At 44.6% G+C, this 19,480-nt stretch overlaps 1 protein-coding gene across 1 annotated transcript; it reads right to left on the bottom strand.

Annotated features, from left to right (window-relative positions):
• Positions 1-439: 439 nt before the first annotated feature.
• Positions 440-11,340, bottom strand: LOC121434072 (serpin B6-like). The gene is made up of 6 exons (XM_041632870.1): positions 11,054-11,340; positions 9,131-9,283; positions 7,139-7,256; positions 4,729-4,871; positions 1,197-1,352; positions 440-902 (listed from the first exon to the last, which is right to left on the bottom strand). The coding sequence occupies exons 1-6, from the start codon at positions 11,216-11,218 to the stop codon at positions 501-503; spliced, it is 1,137 nt and encodes a 378-aa protein (XP_041488804.1). The 5' UTR covers positions 11,219-11,340; the 3' UTR covers positions 440-500.
• Positions 11,341-19,480: the final 8,140 nt, after the last annotated feature.

The following is a 19,480-nucleotide window of genomic DNA, read 5'->3' as shown; positions in this document are numbered from 1 at the left end:
CACAGATTTGTGACACGCCCCATGTCCAGAACAGAAACAGAGGGAAAGGGGAGCTTTGCTCCCTGAGCTGAGTCCCAGCACTGTGCCTCTCCTTGCCCCAGTTTGGAACCTGAGCTGCCTACAGACACTGTCTGAGGCTGTCCTCATGGCCCCTTCCCCAAGAGACCTGCACTGCATGTATTCTCTCACTAAAGTGAGATGAGATTTCAATGTAGCTAGTGGTGAAGAGATGAAGACACCACTTCTCTTGTGTCAGGATACATGGCTGACAGAAGAAAGCCATGAGGCCCGCCAGCAGGGATGAGCTCTGTAGCCTGCAATGCCACAAACCCACGGAAGTGCAAAACCAGAAAAAGCCCTCCCACGAGATAGGCACACAGTTCTGAAGGTGAGGTGTCATAAAGCCCTTTATTTCAAAATTGTCATTGTACTTGATGAGGTCATTAAATCACAGGCAAACCATGGAGAACAGGTAAAAGACTGACAGGAACACCTTTTCTTCATGGAGAGGAGAACCGGCCACAGAACAGAATCCCATTGGTCTTAACGTGCTGAATGAAGAAGAGGAAGGGGTGGTCGGCACAGAAGCGGGGAGTGTACAATGGTGACCCCAGAATGAAAACAGCAGCTGTAGCAGCCGCAGCCTCTGTGCCCTCCTCATTGACCTCCATAGAGGACTTATGCACAACCTTGGACAGAGACAAGCCTTGCTTGGAAGATATTCCAGAAAAGTCTGCCCTGTCCTCAAAGGCATCCGTCATGCCCAGCTTGCACAGGAAGTCCTTCATGTCATAATTCTCCTCCAGTTTAAACCGTGGAAGGAAAACCTCCACCTTTTGTTCTTGCATCTTGTCCAGCCTCGTCCACTCTATGAATTTCTCATAAGTTATTTCCTTTTCCACCTAGAAGAGAGTTGGACACTTTAGGACAATGCTGTCACCCGGGGCACTTGAGACGATGGGGAGGCTCTACACTGCCCAGGGACATGTGGCTTTAAGTTAATATAGTAACTGGAAGAGGTAGAGTTCAGCTCAATGGTGACTGTTTGTCAAGCAGGCTCCAAGCTCTGAGTTCCACCCCAGCCTCAAAAAAGAATGGAAGATAAAAGCATGGTCATGGGAGCCTAGGAGAGCTCCTGCAATAGAAACATAAATGCCACTCAATTTTTCTCTTATAGCTCCACGAAGGCTCCTTACCATTCTCAAGTCAATGTGTTCATCTGGAAGCATGATGATCATGTTCAGCTCATTGCCAGCATAGGGAATTAACAGAATTTTGGTGGATATCTCTTCCACATAGGTCATCTTAAAAGTAGACTTCTTAAACATCATTTGCACAAGTTTCTCCTCATTCTGTAAAGGGTGGATAAATACCAAGTTGAAACAAGTCAAACTGGGCAAATCCAACAGGGGAAGATAGTCACAGTCCCTGGAAGCATTTTCTTGGATAGACTCCTAGAACATTCTGTCAGTCCCTCAACTTTTGGTACAGTTCAGATTTTACATGTCCCTAAAGACCCATTTTTCAAGACTTGATTCTCAGAGTGGAGCTTTTGAAAGCGAAGGAATCTTTAAGAGGTGGAGCCTAGAGGATGGTTGTTCAGACCACTGAGATGTACCCTAGAAAGGAATTATCAACTGGGCTATGTTGATTCTCTCTGTATTAGTTGTAGTGTCAGAGAGCTGAATGACCCACTCTCCAAACGCCTGAGATATCCTAGCCCATTACTTTTTTCTCTTGGGGGAACTCATTTAGCCTCATGATATTGAACATAATTTCCAAATCACTGTGCTGTCTATGCCGAGAGTCCCCCTGAACTCTGGAAAATCACATTTTACAGTCACTTTGACTCTTTCAGTCTGATACAAACAAAGCCCCCACCACAGGCATAGGTCTGAACTTATATTCCTTTGCAAATTTGTTCTCCATACAATTTTGCTTGTCCTAGTTGACGGCAATGCTCTTTCCCATTGCCAAAACCATTCTGTATCCTTTCTCTTGCTAAAATCATTGTATGTCCTTGACTTCTGCCTGCCTCTCACATCCTTCATTAACTCAATAATAAATAATACTGGCTCCTTCTTTGAAATATAATCATAATCTGACTTGTTTTTTTAGCCCCTACTGCCATCAGCATACCCCTAGGATACTGTGATGACCTCAGCACCTCAGTCATAATTCCCAGCACAGTGCAAGTCAGACCACATCACTCTAGCCGGACACCCTTGTGCGGTGCGGCTCTAGCAGGAGCAAAACCCTAACCTATCTGGAATCGCATTAAGAGCCTCCTGCTTTCTCTTCTATTGACCTCCTATCATGTTCTCTCATCCCTGCTCCGCTTTAGTGATGGGGTTACTTCTAATCCATGAACTCTTCCTGAGAACCCGGAAGAGACCTACATCCTGGTGTCTGCTCACATACCATCTTCCCAGTGAAGGTTTCCTCTGTAGCACTCTTCTTCAGCCACACCCCAAACACAGCATCCTGTGTGTCACCTCCTTTGTATGTCTTTAGAGCCCTTCCACCAACCACTGTGTTGTTACCAATGCTTCTATCAAAGTTTCCTCCTCCCGGAAAACTTAGCCTCATGAGGGCAGCACACACAACCAGTTAATGCCTGCTACACAGTAGGATCTCAAGCAACATCTGCTGATTACATAAGTAGCAAACCAACTAGCAACAACACTAAGTGCCAGGCAAGATGAACACCTTGCCAGAAAATAACTATAGTTGTCAACATAATGCCAGCCGTGGAACACACCCTATTCAACAATCCTTCTTGGTTTCTGATCCCTCTATGGTTTAAGTCTAGAATGTCTTGTGACAAGCATGACCCTTTGCAGTCCCACTTCTCTGGTACAGCACACCATTCTGAGCAAATGAAACACATTTCTGTAGTCCTGTTCTGTGATCAGTGTATCATGTCTCCCTGAACTAGCCCTGAGCCAAGCGATTTGCTACCCTTCTTCTCATTCATGCCCTTGACCCCAAATCAGCATACTTTATCCATAATTGACCACAATTCATGCACTCTTGTTTGGTTCTGCGGCTCACACACTTTCTGTCACAATTAGTCATTTATAAATGGATAAGGCTAAATGTGTAACATAAAAGTCTGTCTAGGAAAATGGTTGCGGGTTGGATTTGGTATACGGAGTGCTAAACTCTGCTTTGGACAGTTTCTCCCCACATACCTCCAGGATCCAAAGCCTCTAATCATGCAATACGGAAAGACCCAATCTTAGCAAGTTAATGCTTCACTAATTGTGTGTATAAGTTGCATACCATTCGGAAATATGGAATTAAAATGCAAGCCCAGATCACCTCAAATTCTATGTCTTTGGAAGGCCTGCCACACGCACACCACAGATTCCAGTAACACTCATGGCAGACAGAGCCCAGTCTTTCTCTACTGGTGAGACAAGAAGACAAGACAGATGACTTCACAATCCTGCACTTAGCAGAAGCAACATTAAACAGTTCCATTTATACAATATCCAGGAGATGACTCAGGGGGAGAAGTTATTAGATCCCCATCTCTGTCCTTTCCCTGGACTATAAAGTTAGAGTCTAAGCCATCTTGGAAGCATGAGGGAACAAGCCCATGTCAAGGATGGCAGAGCAAGAACAGAGAACCAGTTTCCAGAAGCATCACCCCAGTGCACAGCCATTACAGGATCTGTCCATCTCCTGCCCTCTTAGTAAATGATTAACTTGTGTAAGTTCAGCTACAATGATCTGGGGTTTCTGTTGCTCACAGTTGAAAGAAGTGCTAACATAAATCAATGATTAGTAGCAAAGAGAACAAAATAGTTTGTCAGAGCAAAAATGTCATTGAAGAATAAAGTTTGAAATAAAATGCATTACTGAAGAAACTGAAGATTGAAATCCAATTTGCATGGGAGATCTAAGGGCTGGTGAATGATCTAGAACATCATGCAATTAATCTGGACTTTGGCCTAGGAGTATGTGTGAAAGAAAAACCAAAACTAAACTAAAGACCACATATGAAAAAAGTGAATTAGTGATAGAAAGATGCTCGGCCATCAATCAATAATATCCTGCAAACACCTCCTTTTGTGCGCTTGTCTGTAATTCCGTGCTTCTCCCATCAGAGGAAGACTGAGTTTCACACGCTGCTTAAGTGTTTACTGAGCACCGACCATGAGCCAGTCATTCATTAGACAGTTGTCTGAACTCTGCTGTTTTTCCAGCAGGGTGAGAATGGTGATTTTCCCACTGCAATGTTTTGTGGCACCAGGTGGAGCTGTGGTCCTCTGAAGGAGGGAGAAGACATGAGACAGCACTTCTAGGAAGACACACGGAAAAGAAAGGACTGTGCACCACTGAAGGGATCTCCAGGAATGCGCTGCTTTCAGGGTCACGAAGAGACAGCACATCTGGAGTTCAGACCTTCCTATCTCCAGAGTCATGTGATAGACTGTTTCAAGTACACGGCAGAGCTCTGACATCAGGTTTGGCCTCAGCAGCTGCCAGTGACACCATGGTCAGTGACAGAAGCAGGGCCATGTAGACTGCAGACCAGTGACAACATGCAGAAGGAAAGGGGAAGAGAAAGGCCACAAAGATGAGAGAGGGAGCTCTAGCTGAGGAGCTGCCCAGAGACATGAGGGGCATGGGCTACATGAGGCAGCCTCCTTGTGTTTCAGAAGCCAGTGTGAACAGGGGACCTTGCCCTCGAGTCTCCTCTGTTACTGCACTGTTTACCTTGGAGACTTTGAAAGGCATCTCCCGGGTGTCCTCTTTGTCAAACTGCTTCTCCCAGTTTCCTTTGAAGTAGATGGCATTTACAAGGACCAGAACAGTGTTTGGTTTCACCATATCCTGATCTAGCATCTCTTTAATTTTATCTGAAAGGAAGGATTAACAAGCCAGTTAACTAAAAGAATTGGCTAAAGTAAAAAACAGCAAACTATTCTGGGAAGAACAACTTCACTCTTTGAATGACCATAGTAGATGCCAACAGGTCAACAGGTGCAACATGAAAGGGATGATTGGTGTCTGCAGCTTAAAGGAGTCAACAGGCCATTCTACGACAGAATGGTTATAAGTTCATATTTTTAAAATTGTTGAAGTAGGGCTGGAGAGATGACTCAGCAGTTAAGAGTTCTGAGCATCCACAATGGATAGCTCCCAAATGTCAGTAAGTCCAGTTCCAGGTAATCTAACACCGCCTTCTGGCCTCAGCAGGCACCTACACACATTGGCATACATTCAGAGACACACATTCATATAGATAAATAAAAACTATATATATAGCCAGGTGGTGGTGACGCTCGCCTTTAATTCCAGCACTTAGGAGGCTGTGGCAGAGGCAGAGGCAGAGGCAGGTGAATCTCACTGAGTTCGAGGTTAGCCTGGTCTTCATAGCTAGTTCCAGGACAGCCGGGATTGTTACACAGAGAAACCCTGCCTCAGAAAACAAAATAAATAAATATGTATGAATATATAAATGAAGCAACAGATGTATTTATCCTGATCTTAACATTACAGAGTACGTGTATTAAAAAAAAATCACACAGAAGCCCCACAAGTTTATATAATATTCTGTATCCATTTAAAAAATAAATTTAAAGTGAAAGAGTTTTTATAAAATATGCCCTACAAATATAAAGCACAGGCTACAACCAGACGTTCAAATGGGGGTGGGGCCAAGCATCTGGAATGATGCAGAAAAACCGTAGGACACCGACAGCCCCAGACAGGGAGGAGCTGCAGCACAAGCCTTCTGCACTTTGCTTGTGAAAATCATAACAGTAACAACAATGGGGGAGATAAGAAGGGAGGGAGGTAGAAAAGGAAAGACAGGAGACTGGGTGGCTCTGGAAGAGATGTATTAAACATTGAGAGAAAGTACAGGTACTTTTCTAAACGCAGGAAACGGTGTGCAAGCTGTCAGACCCTGGCAATATTTAAGAAGCAGATTTACAAAATGTGCAACAGTTAGAGGAAAGCTTCTTAAACTGTGGGTGTGACCTACTTGAGACTGAATGTGGGGTCAGTAGCCAAACTTGAACAGTTAAAGCCTTCTGAGTCTGTAGCCGCCAAAGCTCCATCCAAACTCCAGTGCCTGATGCACCTAAAGCGCTTCTGGCGGTGGCTCCCACCCTGCTTCGCACCACGTCCCCGTGGTCTCGGTCCCGAGCATACATGAGCACTTTGAACCACATGCGACATCATAGTCACACTACAAAGCGCAGGACCCACAAACACTGCACAAAACATCATATTGGAAACCATCGTGTTAGGAACGCAGCATTTGTGATCTACAGTCAATGTTTCCTCATCTTATAGAGACAGAATGGCTTCGTTGTGAAAAACAGACTCAATATGTTCCTGCTTTCATTCTCAGTATGTAAGTATATCAGATTAATATCTTTGGATTAGGTTGTATCAGATAAACATATCCATCTCATTAGCATACAAGTTTTATTTCATCTTTAATAAATAAAAAAGTGTATGTATATAGATGAAATTGCTTTAAAATAAATTTCTATAGATCTAGTACCAATAAATGATCATCTATGCATATACATATATACATACATACATATACCCTCTAGGTGTTATAAAAAGTTCTCAAGGCAAAAGGAGTTGTAGTAGAAAATTACTGAAGAAGTGGACCAATTGTAGAATGTTTGCTTAGTGTGTGCAGAGCTCTGGGTTCAACCCCTAGCGTGGCAAGAAGGAGAAGAAGCAGAAACAGGAGTGTGACTTAAAGAACAAAAAGTCATTCCTGTTTTTATCTGCTGCTTTTGTGAAGGGGCTAACAAGAAAACTACTCAAGGCATATCAGGGCAAGACAGGTGGCTTGGCAGGTGAAGGTACTTTCCATCAAGTCTGAAGACCCACATAAAATCCCCAGAAATCCACAAGGTAGAAGGAGAGAAACATTCCTGTGGGTTGTCCTCTGACCTCCACAAACACACACACACACACACACACACACACACACACACACACACCACAAGATCAATAGATAAATAAGTGTGATTTTTACAACACACTAAAATGGTTAATAGGGTCTGAGGGACAGAGGTCCTGCTGAGCATGCTCAGGGCCCTGGATTCAAGTCCCAGCTCTGAAAACAAACAGAACAGAACAACTCTGTGTTCACCTTCTGTCTTTTTGGCAACCCAGGTGTTGATGTGCCGTCGGGACTGCTCTGTATCACCCTTAAAGTCCAGCTCTTCCATCTCTGCTCCGTAGAACTTGCGGCAGGAATCTTTAAAAGACTGAGACAGAGCAACGTGATTACACAGCCACAAAAGTGATCAGCACCGACAACCTTCTTCCTTGATGCACAAAAGTAGAAAAGCAAAATGAATGGTAATTTACAAATAAATATGAGGAAAGAACCCAGCTGTGGTGGTTTGAATGAGAATAGCCCCCACAGGCTCATGTATTTGAATACTAACTCCTCAGTAGGTGAAAATGTTTGGGAAAAATTAGGAGGTGTGGCCTTGTTGGAGAAGGTATGCCACTGGGAGCAGGCTCTGAGGTTTAAAAAGACTAGCTCCGTGGCGGGGTGGTGGTGGCGCACGCCTTTAATCCCAGCACTTGGGAGGCAGAGGCAGGTGGATCTCTGTGAGTTCGAGACCAGCCTGGTCTACAAGAGCTAGTTCCAGGACAGGCTCCAAAGCTACAGAGAAACCTGTCTCGAAAAACCAAAAAAAAAAGAGTAGCTCCAGTTTCTGGACAGTCAGGTTTACCCAGAGAAACCCTGTCTTCAAACAAACAAACAAACAAAAAGGCTAGCTCCATTCCAGCGGGCTCTCTCTGCCTTCTTGCAGTTTTGAGAGATGCCCTCTCGGCTGCTCCAGCATGGTGCCTGCCTGGCTGCTGTCATGCTTCCTGCCATAACGGTGACAGACTCTCACCTCCTGAAACAATAAGCCTGAATTCTTTTGTAAGTTACCTTGGCCATGGTGTTTTGTGGCAGCAATAGGAAAGTAACCATACACCAACTTCTCACTTCCCAGCTCTCTTTAATTTTAGTTTCTGAACAAAGTGAGGTGGTGGAACGGGTATCAGTAAAAATGTCAGGAACAGATGGATCCTTGAGGTAATAATAGTCAAGGCTCAAGGAGGTATCTGGGAAGATGCTCAGATGCAGCACTTATACGGCTGTCACTCTCATAGTCCACCACATAGGCGGAGTGAGGCTTAACCCCACGAGAGCTACAGCATCTCTGCACTGTGCACAGGCTGGACCTTCTACCGCAGTTTTCAATGTTAACAGAAATACAAAAGTGCATCATTTGAAATAGTGTCACCTAAAGCCACAGAACACAAGGGAATGACCATGGAAGCTATAAAACTGAATATTTCGTTTTAATTTATTTTACTTCTTGTTATGGAATTTGAACAGCTATGTGACCCTAGTCACCATCTTAGGAAGGTCATTTTCAGGGAGAGAGCAATTCACAGTGCATGCTGGGATGGGGTTCAGTGGTTCACCACGGAGGTGGAGGACCAGCCTGGCAAGCACAAGGTCTTAAAGGGAACCAAACACCAGAACCAGAAGACAAACAGAAGCTCAAGCCATTTGCTGATATATTATGTAAAATGACAATGACATTGATGACCTACCACATTCTGCCGTGTTGTTGCAACAGAAAACTCTATACAGTGTAAATGGGCTGAAACTCCCTCTGTGTTGACAGTGTATATGGAATATATTGATATATTTATATGTTATACGTATACATAGTATTTATAATTTTATAAAATATGTAATTTTAGATAACATACAGATGTATATTCTATAATATACAAATATATAATATAATTATATGACAATATAATTACATGTATTCTATGTTGTGATTTATATATATATAATATATTATACATTATATTTTATAATATATTATAACATATACATTGTATCTCAATATTTATATCAAACAGCTCATCACTCCATATTTAATTCCCAGTTGAGGGAACTATTTTTATTTTTTATTTGTGTGATTATATGTGGCAAATAAATGTGCATTTCATATGGGTACATGAACAGTTGTTGCAGGAATGCATGTGAGTGTGTAGAAGTCTAGGTATTAGCTAGGGGATAACTCCAGCCTGCCGTCTCTTAATACCACATACTTACTGCCAAGATACCAAAAGTCTTTTCCCCAAAGATCCTGTTGGCTGTTTTGAGCAAGTACTGTGTGCCAGTCTTGTTCACTTCGGTGAGAAGTGACTGGAAGCCCTGGTGGACATCTCCACCTCCATTGCCACTGCATTTATCCAAAGAGAGTGCCTGAAATCAACAGATTAAAACACAACTCAGCAGGACCAGCTATAGAGAATGAGTCAACACTAAACCCATCCTCAAAACCTTATAGATCCTTCCTGCCACTCAAAGAACCACACAATTGAAGATGAAAGTACCTAGACTGTTCCCTCCCCAGGGTCCTCCCTTGTACCCTGTCAGCCCTGGTCTGAGCAGAAACGACCCTTCACAAGCTCAGCTCTTCGTGTCCACTAACTGTGCTCTGGCTTCAACCACAGCTACCAGCCAGACCTGCTAAGTGCAGTCCGTTCTGACCTCAGATCACGCTGTGTCCTCCCTGCTCTAGAGTCTGGACTGGACCCAGCACTGTCTGCCCAACAGAATGTAGGAGAGGGACCCTGTTCCAGGCTGGGGCTTTAAAAGGCCTGGCAGCTGCCACATTTATAATCTTATTTCCAGGCACCATGGTGGAAGGAAATCCAAGCCATCCTGCAGGAGGCCACCTGGAACATCCTGGAGTAACTGTACCACATAGAGCAGCTTGAAAGAGAAGCAAGACCCAGCCAACAGTGAGCACCTGGGTGCCAGACCTTAGATACAATTCCATAGACCTTCGAAGCCTCTGAAAACGCTAAGCAAATAACTTCAGCTTGCTCCCCTAGGAAACAGGTAAACTGCCTACAGTGGCTGTAATAGCTTGGAATTAAAAGAGAAGGAGAGGTGTAAACTGAAGGCAAGCCTCCACGCCCTAACTCTTGCCAGTAAGGAGGAAGGCTGAGGAAGAAACAAACAAATTTGTCTTGTAAAATCAGAAGAATGCTGTGAAGAACTAATCCAGGATGTAAAATCATAGCCCAGGGTGATCATGGATTAGGAAAGAGTCCCTTCAAACACAAGTTGGGATGAATCAAGATATTCCCAACCTTGGCATACAGGAGACTAGGCACATACACTTTGCTGTGGTTCAGAACTGCTACAGTTTAGAGACTGCAATGTGTCCTTCCCCATGGGCTGAATGTATCCCCCAAACTGGCATAGTGACATCTGACACCCAGTTCCTCAGGATATGACCATATTTGGAGCTAAGCCTTTATAGGGACAAAGGAAATCATCGGAGTGAGCTAAATCCAATCTGACTTGTGTTCCTATAAGAAAAGGAAACCATGAGCTAAACATCCAGGGAAAACAAAGATGCCATTTACAATCCACAGTAAACAAGATTTCCTACTCCATGATTTTTAGAATTCAGCCTCTAGAACTATAAGAAAATGTTCTATGTTACTTGAGCCACCCCATCTGTAGTATTTGTTACACAGCCCTAGCTGACTAATACCCCTCTGCTTATCCCTCACTGTCTCCCCACCTTATTCTGGAGCAGCCTGTCTCTGCAATTCATATACATCTGCTGAGAAAGCACTGCACCAACAAGAGACTCAATGGCTCTAGCCCTGCTCTGCCAGAAAAGGCTGACCCCATTTGGAATAAACATCAAGATCCTAAGAGGAGCCCTTATCTGTAGGAGAGCTGAGATCCTTGGGGACCACAGCAGACAGTGGAGGTCATGGGAGTCTTGGTGCAATGCCTTTGGTACTTTTGCCCCAAGTTAACCCTTGACACATACACAGTCACCATCAGTGGATCAGGATGCTATATCTAGGGTTCCAGCAGGGGTAACATGCTCTCCCATCAACCCTCCAGTAACACCCCTATGTCATCTGCAAGACCACCATGGAATGTGGAGGACCAGCTCAACTGATACTCCATGGTATTTAGCTGCTGAGAAACAGTGCTGCCTACCTGAATCATCTGGCTTGCAGTGTTTCCCTTTGCCCCCATGAACACCATGGCCAGGGATGAGGAGATGCTCATGGGTGAGAAAAACACATTTTTAGAGCTGTCTTCACCCAGGATTTTCAAAAGGTTTAAGGCAAAGGTGCCATTTGCTTCCCGAAGAGGATCCATGATAGCGAGCCTGGAACGAGGAATTAAAATCAGTATCACATAAATACAGGCTGATGTGTGTGTGGGCTGCTTCTTCACTCTCACTCACACAGAGATGCTGGGGCTCAGTGAACAAAGGGGAAATCCCCACCTGAAAAGTAAAGGGACTTGCAGGAAGTGATACCACCCGGCTGGGCTAACTCAGGTCAGTGCTCGACCCACTAGCCAGGACGTCCACAAGTGTAGCAGTGCAGCCTGGGAGCAGGCAGCTCAAGAAGCAGGGCGTGGCAGCTCTGACATCATCGCACACAGTTGCCAAATTCCTGTACAACAATCTATGATTTCCCATCAGCTCCCCTGATGCTGGGAACTCAGAGCATGGGAAAGGAAAGTAACAGGCTGCAGAAAAGAGAAGGTGCCCAGTTTTAGTGATGAGAACAGAATACCTTGCACAGCTTTATACTATGGCTGTGGACAGCGAGGCTGGACTATAAACAACATTCTTTGGGCCCTGAGGTTGTGGCACACACCTTTAATCACAATACAAGGGAGGCAGATCTCTGAGTACGAGGCCAGGCTGCCTGCAATCTATCCTTCCTCTGCCTCAGCCTCCTGAGTACGGGGATTACTGTTATGGTTTTGGTCCCTTTAAGAGACAAGCCACACCCATTCCCCTCCCCATCCGCTGAGGCAGGCTGATCTTCAGCTTCCGCCTGAGCTCGCTCTCTTTTCCATCTTCCTCTTGGAGAGGCAGCTTTGCTTCTGCCTCTCTCCCCACTTCTCTGCTTCCCCCTTTTCTCTCTTTCTCCTCCTCCTCCTCCTCCTCCTCCTCCTCCTCCTTCTTCTTCTTCTCTCTCTCTCTCTCTCTCTCTCTCTCTCTCTCTCTCTCTCTCCCTCTGTCCCCCCTTCACCCCTCCTCTTCCATAACCCCCTAAATAAACATTCAACCTCACCCTGCATGTCGTGTCTCTCCATGTTTCTGTCTTCTGCCTGCCTGACATGTGTCTCCCTGCCTGGAACCAGCCATTGCTCAGGGACCAGCAGCCTACTCTGCCTGGGGCCCACTGCCTGCTGCCACATGGCCTGCCACCACTGCTCTGGGATCAGCAGCTGTCTCTGCCTGGGACTGGCTGCTCCCAGGGCCCGCTGCCTGCCACCACATGGCCCACCGCCACCACTTGGGACTTACAGCATATCTGCTGCCTACTGCCGCGGGGATCTTGGAGCATTTTTTTTCATTAAATCACTGCTTGGCCCATTAGCTCTAACTTCTTGTTGGCTAACTCTTACATCTTAATTTAACCCATTTCTAGTAATCTGTGTACTGCCACATGGTTGTGGCTTACCAGCAAGGTTCTGTGTCTGACTCTGGCTGTGGATCCATGGCATCTTGCTCTCTCTGCTTTCTTCCTCCCAGAATTCAGTTCCATCTTCCCCTCCTACCTAAGTTCTGCCCTATCAACAGGCCAAGGCAGTTTCTTTATTCATTAATGAAAGCAACACATAGACAGAAGGACCTCCCACACCACTGAGATTTCCACATATCCATTGATCACAGCAATGACAAAATCTTTCATTTACATATATACAAATATATCCATATACATGCAATATTTACATATATTTCATGCCAAAACAATATTTTCCCCACAAAATGGTAGCAGTTAAACATGAAGTTACTGGTTCATGAAACAAATAGCACTGATGGCTTTGAGAATTAGTGTCTCAGAAATTTAAGAGATCCTCAAAGAAAGCTTCTGGTTTATTTTCCATTTCCTTCGACTCAGGCACCCTAGAATAGGGCTCAGTCTATTGAACAACCACACTGCTATTAGAATGCTGTGTAATTCTATTCTGCTTCTACGAAAACTACTTAGCTCTAGAGCTTTCATACCTTCTCACTGTGTGAACCTTTGGTCTTTAGTAAAAATTTCTGATTTAAGATCTAATTCCGACTTAGTTCTTCCTTTCTTGTCAGTCATCACTGCTGAATTGCTCTTTATCTTCTAGGGTTTGTCTTCTAATGTATCTCTATGTTCTTATCCACATTCTTGCTTGTCTGCTTGTTCATGGACATCATGGCAAATTTTTCAAAAATGCACTTAGCAATGTCTATATATTTCACTATCCCTCACTAATGGCATTCAACATTCCTGACCTAGGTCAAGATGTTTGATAAAAATCTCAAGAGTATGCCAGGTTTAATTCCTGAGGTTTTGTGTTAGCAAGCTTCCACTTCAGTTCGCAGAGCTATGCAATCTATTGTGAGCATAATTGAGACCTTTGCAGATCATCCCAGACTCTTTTTCTTTCTCCTCAACCCTGCATGTGCTATCCTGAGTTCATGTTTTTCCTCAAATTCCTTGGAAACATATCAAGATGCTTCTAGATGATCTAGCTTTTGCCTTTTAATTTAACTTCAACCCTTTCTTCTCTGAAGTAACTGAAACATTCACTACTGGGAACACCATTTCCCACCTCCCCTACAAGTCATAACCTATAGATAATCATTGCTTCTGCAACTGAAGAGGGATGAAGAATATTGGTGCAATTCACGTGTTAAAGATAGATTAACCATTTGAATGCTAGAATTTTCAAAATATGGAAGAACCTGGAATCCAGACTCAAAGATAACAGATTGTTAGTAGTTCAGCTGCCCTAGGATCTTTCTCTTTTAAAAATATAAAGCCCAAGTAGCTGGTTTCATGAATAGAACAAATTAGAGAGGTACCGGCCGGGTTCTCAAAGCCATCAGTGTCTTGGAGCATTTTTTAAAAAAGAACAATTACAAGTGCACAGCACTACTCCTGGCTTCTCCCAATATTTCCTATTTGTTATTGATTTCTGTCTGCCCATTCTACATGTGCAATCCATGAGAACAGACACTCAGACATAGGGTGCCAGGTGAACTTGGTTTATGGAGCTGAGTGTGGCACAAAGGTTCCCTCTCTGTGTTATGACACAAGCCATGGTGGATGCAATTACTGAAGGTAGTCTTGAAACACAGGTCACTCCCAATGTAAACTGATAACATCAGCCATTCCTGTCACCTCAGGTCTCAACACAAAAGCCCTGAGAGCATGACCTTAATCCAAAGTTACTCAGTATATCAAATACAAACCATAGTCCTAAACCATATCAGAAAGATATAAACATCCATCGGAATAGTCCTATCACAAAGTAACTGCCTCCCCACAACACACACACACACACACACACACACACACACACACACACACACCCCTTGTCGAACTACACCTAGAACCCTTCACAGCCCAGTATTCCAAAAGAACTTGAAGGTCAGGGCCACCAAAAGCAGCTGTTCCAGTAATTAACATTCCTGGTTCCCTACCCAGAACTGCCAGAAAGGAGCTCAAGTTTCTAATCTCCCTTGCCTAGAGGCTAGGAGGGACCAAACTGCAGTCCAAATACCAAGTCCTTCCTAACAGCTGTGGAACTGGATCTCTAGGTGGTAAAAAGTGAGTTATGTCTATTTCCAACTGCAGCCCATCTCCTAAATGATTTAATGCCGCCTCTTTGGAGAGAGAAATGTTGCTGCAGCTGTGGCCAGAGTTCTTTGTTAAGGCCCATGACGGAAAAGCTATTTCCTTCTGACCAAGGGAATGGACTCTACCTCTGGCCTGGGTGCATTAACGTTCCAAGTTAGTCTAAAACAAACGAGTTAATCACCTGGCTAAGAGACCACCTTCCCATTCCAGAGAGCATTCACCTAATGCCAAGCCAAATATACAGGAGGAATAATTATCCCCTTAAGGAGAGGGTGTACTTTCCCTTCTGGGAAACCCAGGCCTGGTACTGTTACTCCCAAGCTTCTATTGGGACTCTGGTTGGTCTGCTCATTTTTCCTTTCTCATCTTTTTTTGTCTTTTTCTTTCTGGTTCTAAGCCACACAACTTAAGTCCTGCTTCTGTGGAGTTTTTCACTTTTTCTCTGAAGCAATGCCCTTTCACCATGTGGCTGCTTGCTGAACCTCCATTCCTAAACCAATCAGCCAGCGCAGCTTTTTCTTGGCCTCTTCTCCATCTCCCTATTCCCAGAAGCTGTTCTGGAGCTTTTCTTCTAGACTCAAATAAAATCATCTTTGAAATTCTTTCTCAGTCTATTCTTGAAAAAAAAAAATTAAGGAATCTAAGAACCTGTAGAGGAGACCAGTTTTCCTAGAAACAGGTAGTATTCCTTCACTAACAATGACACTAGGGGAACACTAATTTTTCATGCTTTTAATTCTCAAAACAATTTTAAAGAAAAAGAAGAGTCACAGGCCTGTGGCCCAGCGGCAGAGCACTTCCTTGGCAGAACCAGACTTTGGGTCCATCAATAAAACAAGGAAAAAGAGAGAAAAAAGCAACTCAGGACATCTGGTGTAGAAAACAATGTAACTTTTTGTTTGTTTGTTTGTGTTTTTTTTTTATTTTTTTAAAAAAGAAAACAAGCTATCTTTTTTCATTTTACACACCAATCCCAGTTCCCACTCCCTCCTCTCCTCCCATTCCCTCCACCCCACCCCAGCTCCCATCCACTCCTCAGAGAGGGAAAGGCACCTCATTTTAAGGAAGAACCAAGGCCCTCCCTACTATATCTAGGCTCAGCAAGGTATCCATCCAAAGAGAATGGGTTCCCAAAAAGCCAGTACAATCAGTATGGATAAATCCTGGTCTCACTACCAGTGATCCTACAGTCTGCCCCAGCCATACAACTGTCACCCACATTCAGAGGGACTAGTTTGGTCCTATGCTGGTTCCTTTCCTGTCCATCAAGAGTTGGTGAGCTTCCATTAGCTCAGGTAAACTGTTTCAGTGGGTGAACCCATCATGGTCTTGACCTCTTTGCTCACGTTCTCACTCCTCCCTCTCTTAGAAAGAGACATATTGATTGAGGGAGCCAACATGGGGCTAGCAAGAAACCTGGAACTAGAGAAATTCCAAGGAATCCACAAGGATGACCCAGCTAAACAATAGAGGAGAGGGGCCCCAAAGTGGCCTTGCCCTGTAGTCAAACTCATGAATATTTTAAATATCACCATAAAACCTTCACCCAGCAACTGATGGAAAAAGAGGCCAAGACCCACAGCGGAGCACTGGGATAGGCCCCCAAAGTGCAGGTGTAACTCATTTTTACCATGAAAACCAATTCCTCATCAGCCATCCCTGTCACCTCGTGTCCCATCACTAAAATCCCTGATCACTAACCCAAAGTTACTCAGCACATCAAATATCACATCATAGTCCTAAACCACAACGGAAAGGTACGAACATCAAAACTTTTCCAGTGCCCTCCTAGCCTGGCAGACACCGAATCACATAACACTTCACCCGACATGAGCTTAAGAAAAAATACACTAAAAGATCTGGAAAGTCCCTCAAGAGTATCTATCTTTGCAGACTGAGGGTCTCCAAAGGCTATGGTCTGAGCCTAACTTTCCAGCCTCACACATGACTCAGAAAGACCGCGACTCACTCCAGGAAAAAAGATCCAACACCCTTGGCACAGACTCCTAGGCCTCTCTCTGGTCCCTACCCTCTGCATTCCCAAACAATCCTGTCGCAAGTGTTAGAAGCCTGGGATCTCACCATCTGAACAAGAAGGGTCACATGTGGCTTCGGGGTTCCCGCACAGGAACCAGGTCATACACAAGTTACCTCCTCAATAGGCGCTGAGCCCAAACACCTGGCATCCCAGCTGGCTGGGAGCCTGGATCACAAGGCCACATTTCCAGTGAAGTCACCGCTGTGGCAACCATGCTGCTCCAGGAAAACCCAGCCAGGGTCCTAGGGCTCTTGCAGTTCTCCCCATTCCCCTCCTGCCCATGACCACAGCCCAGCGCCCATAGCCAAAGCCTGCCCCTAGCAGAACCTACCCTGGACTCTAGGATCAGTGGCCAGCCACGAACTGAGCAAAGATCTGAAGGAGCTGCTTGCTCCCTGGGCCTCCAATTCCAGAGGGGTGGAGAGGTGGGTGGAGTCTGGAGCCCGAGGCTCAGGCCTGGGGGTCTGGAAAAGCAGAGAGTAAAGCCAGGTGACCCAACCCAACAATGCAAGCAACCCTTCTTCTAGCTCCTGGCCACCCAGCCTGCCAGTTCTGCAGCTGATCTTTCTGGTGCTGGATGCCTTTACTGACTGCAGGTGCTAGGAAAACAAGGACAAGAACAAACCCAAGTTGGAGTGTCTGGGTGGTTTCCTACACTGGACCAGAGTGAGGTCTCACCAACCTGTTTACTGTGCCTTCGTCAAGACTGAATGACAGCCTTAGCAACACTGGAGTGTGCCAGCACTTAGTGGGCATAAATGGGACAGAGCAAAAGAGAAGATTAAAGTGAGAGAAAAGAAGACCTTTACTGTTGAGGCTAGAGAGAGCACTTGTCTAGCCTGCACAGATAGATAAATAAACAAACAAATAAATAAATAAAAGTGAATGGGGGTGCAGAGATAGATAGACAGACAGACAGAAAACACCAATAGGTGTTCCACAATTCCACTACTTAATCTTCTGGTCCAAAATAATTAGACACTGAAGAGCTGGTGTTTTATCCAAATGATGATAAAAAACCCTGTTTGCCATCTCACAGAGGTCTTGTTGGGTGGGAAGACGACCTGGTGGGTAGAATGCCAGTCGGGTTTAAGGGTGAGGTCAACTCTGCCTTTTTTTTGCCTCATCCTAAACCAAGGATTCCCAGCAATGACCATACTGACATTTGAGTTATATGTGTCTTGGTTGTGCAGGCTATCCTGACCTCATAGAATGTGGCAGTCTTTCTCTTAGGAATCCACATGTGACCCCACCTGCCTTACAGTGAGATCCCAGGCTGGAGCCAGAGAAAGGCCTGGTTGTCCATGCCAAGGGTGTTGGATCTGCTTTTCCAGAGTCTCTTCTGGAATGTGCCTGGGTCTATGTGAGTAGTGCACTGGAGTCTGAAAAGTTAGACTCAAACGGATCCTCTCTGGAGACCTTCCATCTGCGAAGATAGACACTTCCATGAAGAACTTCCCAGATCTTTTTCCAGCGAGCCAACCCCCCTACCTAGCAGATGCCAGCAGAAAACCAGGCCACCAGTCTAGCTGGGAGTTTTTACTTTTAAAGGACTGAAGTGTAAGGAATACTTAAAGAATCTCGCTCCCATCTGCTTCTTGGATCCTCGTCTCTCTAACACTGTTTCTGGCTTATCCTTCCAGCGTATCCTTAGGGGAAACACACTCTGTATGTATGCGCACTAGAATTCTATAGACAACTCTAATTTCCACCTTTCCTACCAAGGAGTAGCATTTTGTTATCTGCCAATAGTTTTGTACGTTGAATTTAAAACACATACACACAACACACACACGGTGAGGGGGAGGGGGGGAGTGTGTGTGTGTGTGTGTTTGTGTGTTTTGGAGATCCTTCTAATATGGTGAATAGAGCCCTTCCTTATTCTCTTTTCTGTCTGCACAGTATCCCTTTGTGTACATATGAATCAGTTCCTTCGATTGTAGGTTTTTAAACAATAATGCTATCTGTACTAGTCTGGCATTGAATCTGTAGATTGCTTTGTTAAGACTGCCATTTTTACTATGTTAATTCTGCCTATGCAAGAGCATGGGAGGTCTTTCCAATTTCTGGCGTTTTCTTCAATTTCTTTCTTCAGTGATTTAAAGTTCCTGTCATACAGGTCTTCCACTTGTTTTGTTAGAGTTACTCCAAGATATTTTATGCTATTAGTGGCTATTGTGAAGGGTGATGTTTCTCCGATTTCTTTCTCAGCCCTTTTATCATTCCCAACATGAGTGTTTAACACTGGCCATGCCCCCCTCAATTTGTTCCCCTTCTGCCAAATGCTTCTATGGTTTTTCCAGCAAGTGACAACACAGCAGCAGAAATCTGTGGCCTTTTTATTTGTAATGTTTATTAATAATTGGGGAGTCGCCTTGTGCTTATTCATGCAGCTGTGCTTATCTATATTCCTGTGAACGGCCTAACATTTCCAACACTTAGGAGAAAGAGAGAGTATAGATCTAGCGAGGTATGTGTGTCATACCATATGACAGGGCAAACAGATATATGGAAAAATGAGCTTTTCTGACTGGGCTGAGTCCCTCCTCACCCCACCTATCTGGCGTACACAAATTTGGCACACATTTCTACACAGAGACTGTCTGAGGCGCATCCCTGCTGCCCAATCCTCAGAGCTTCACCTCACTGGCTTCAGTGGCTTTTTTAACTTACAGTGGAATAAGAACCCAATACTACCAAAAGAAGTACTGTTTCTTTTCTAATGTCACAGGGGAC

Source organism: Microtus oregoni, unplaced genomic scaffold, assembly GCF_018167655.1.
Source record: "Microtus oregoni isolate MIOR12 unplaced genomic scaffold, Mior012 000042F_ref0000377, whole genome shotgun sequence".
Taxonomy (NCBI): domain Eukaryota; kingdom Metazoa; phylum Chordata; class Mammalia; order Rodentia; family Cricetidae; genus Microtus; species Microtus oregoni.
Note: the sequence above shows the minus strand (reverse complement) of the source record. Positions and strands in the feature narration are given on the sequence as shown.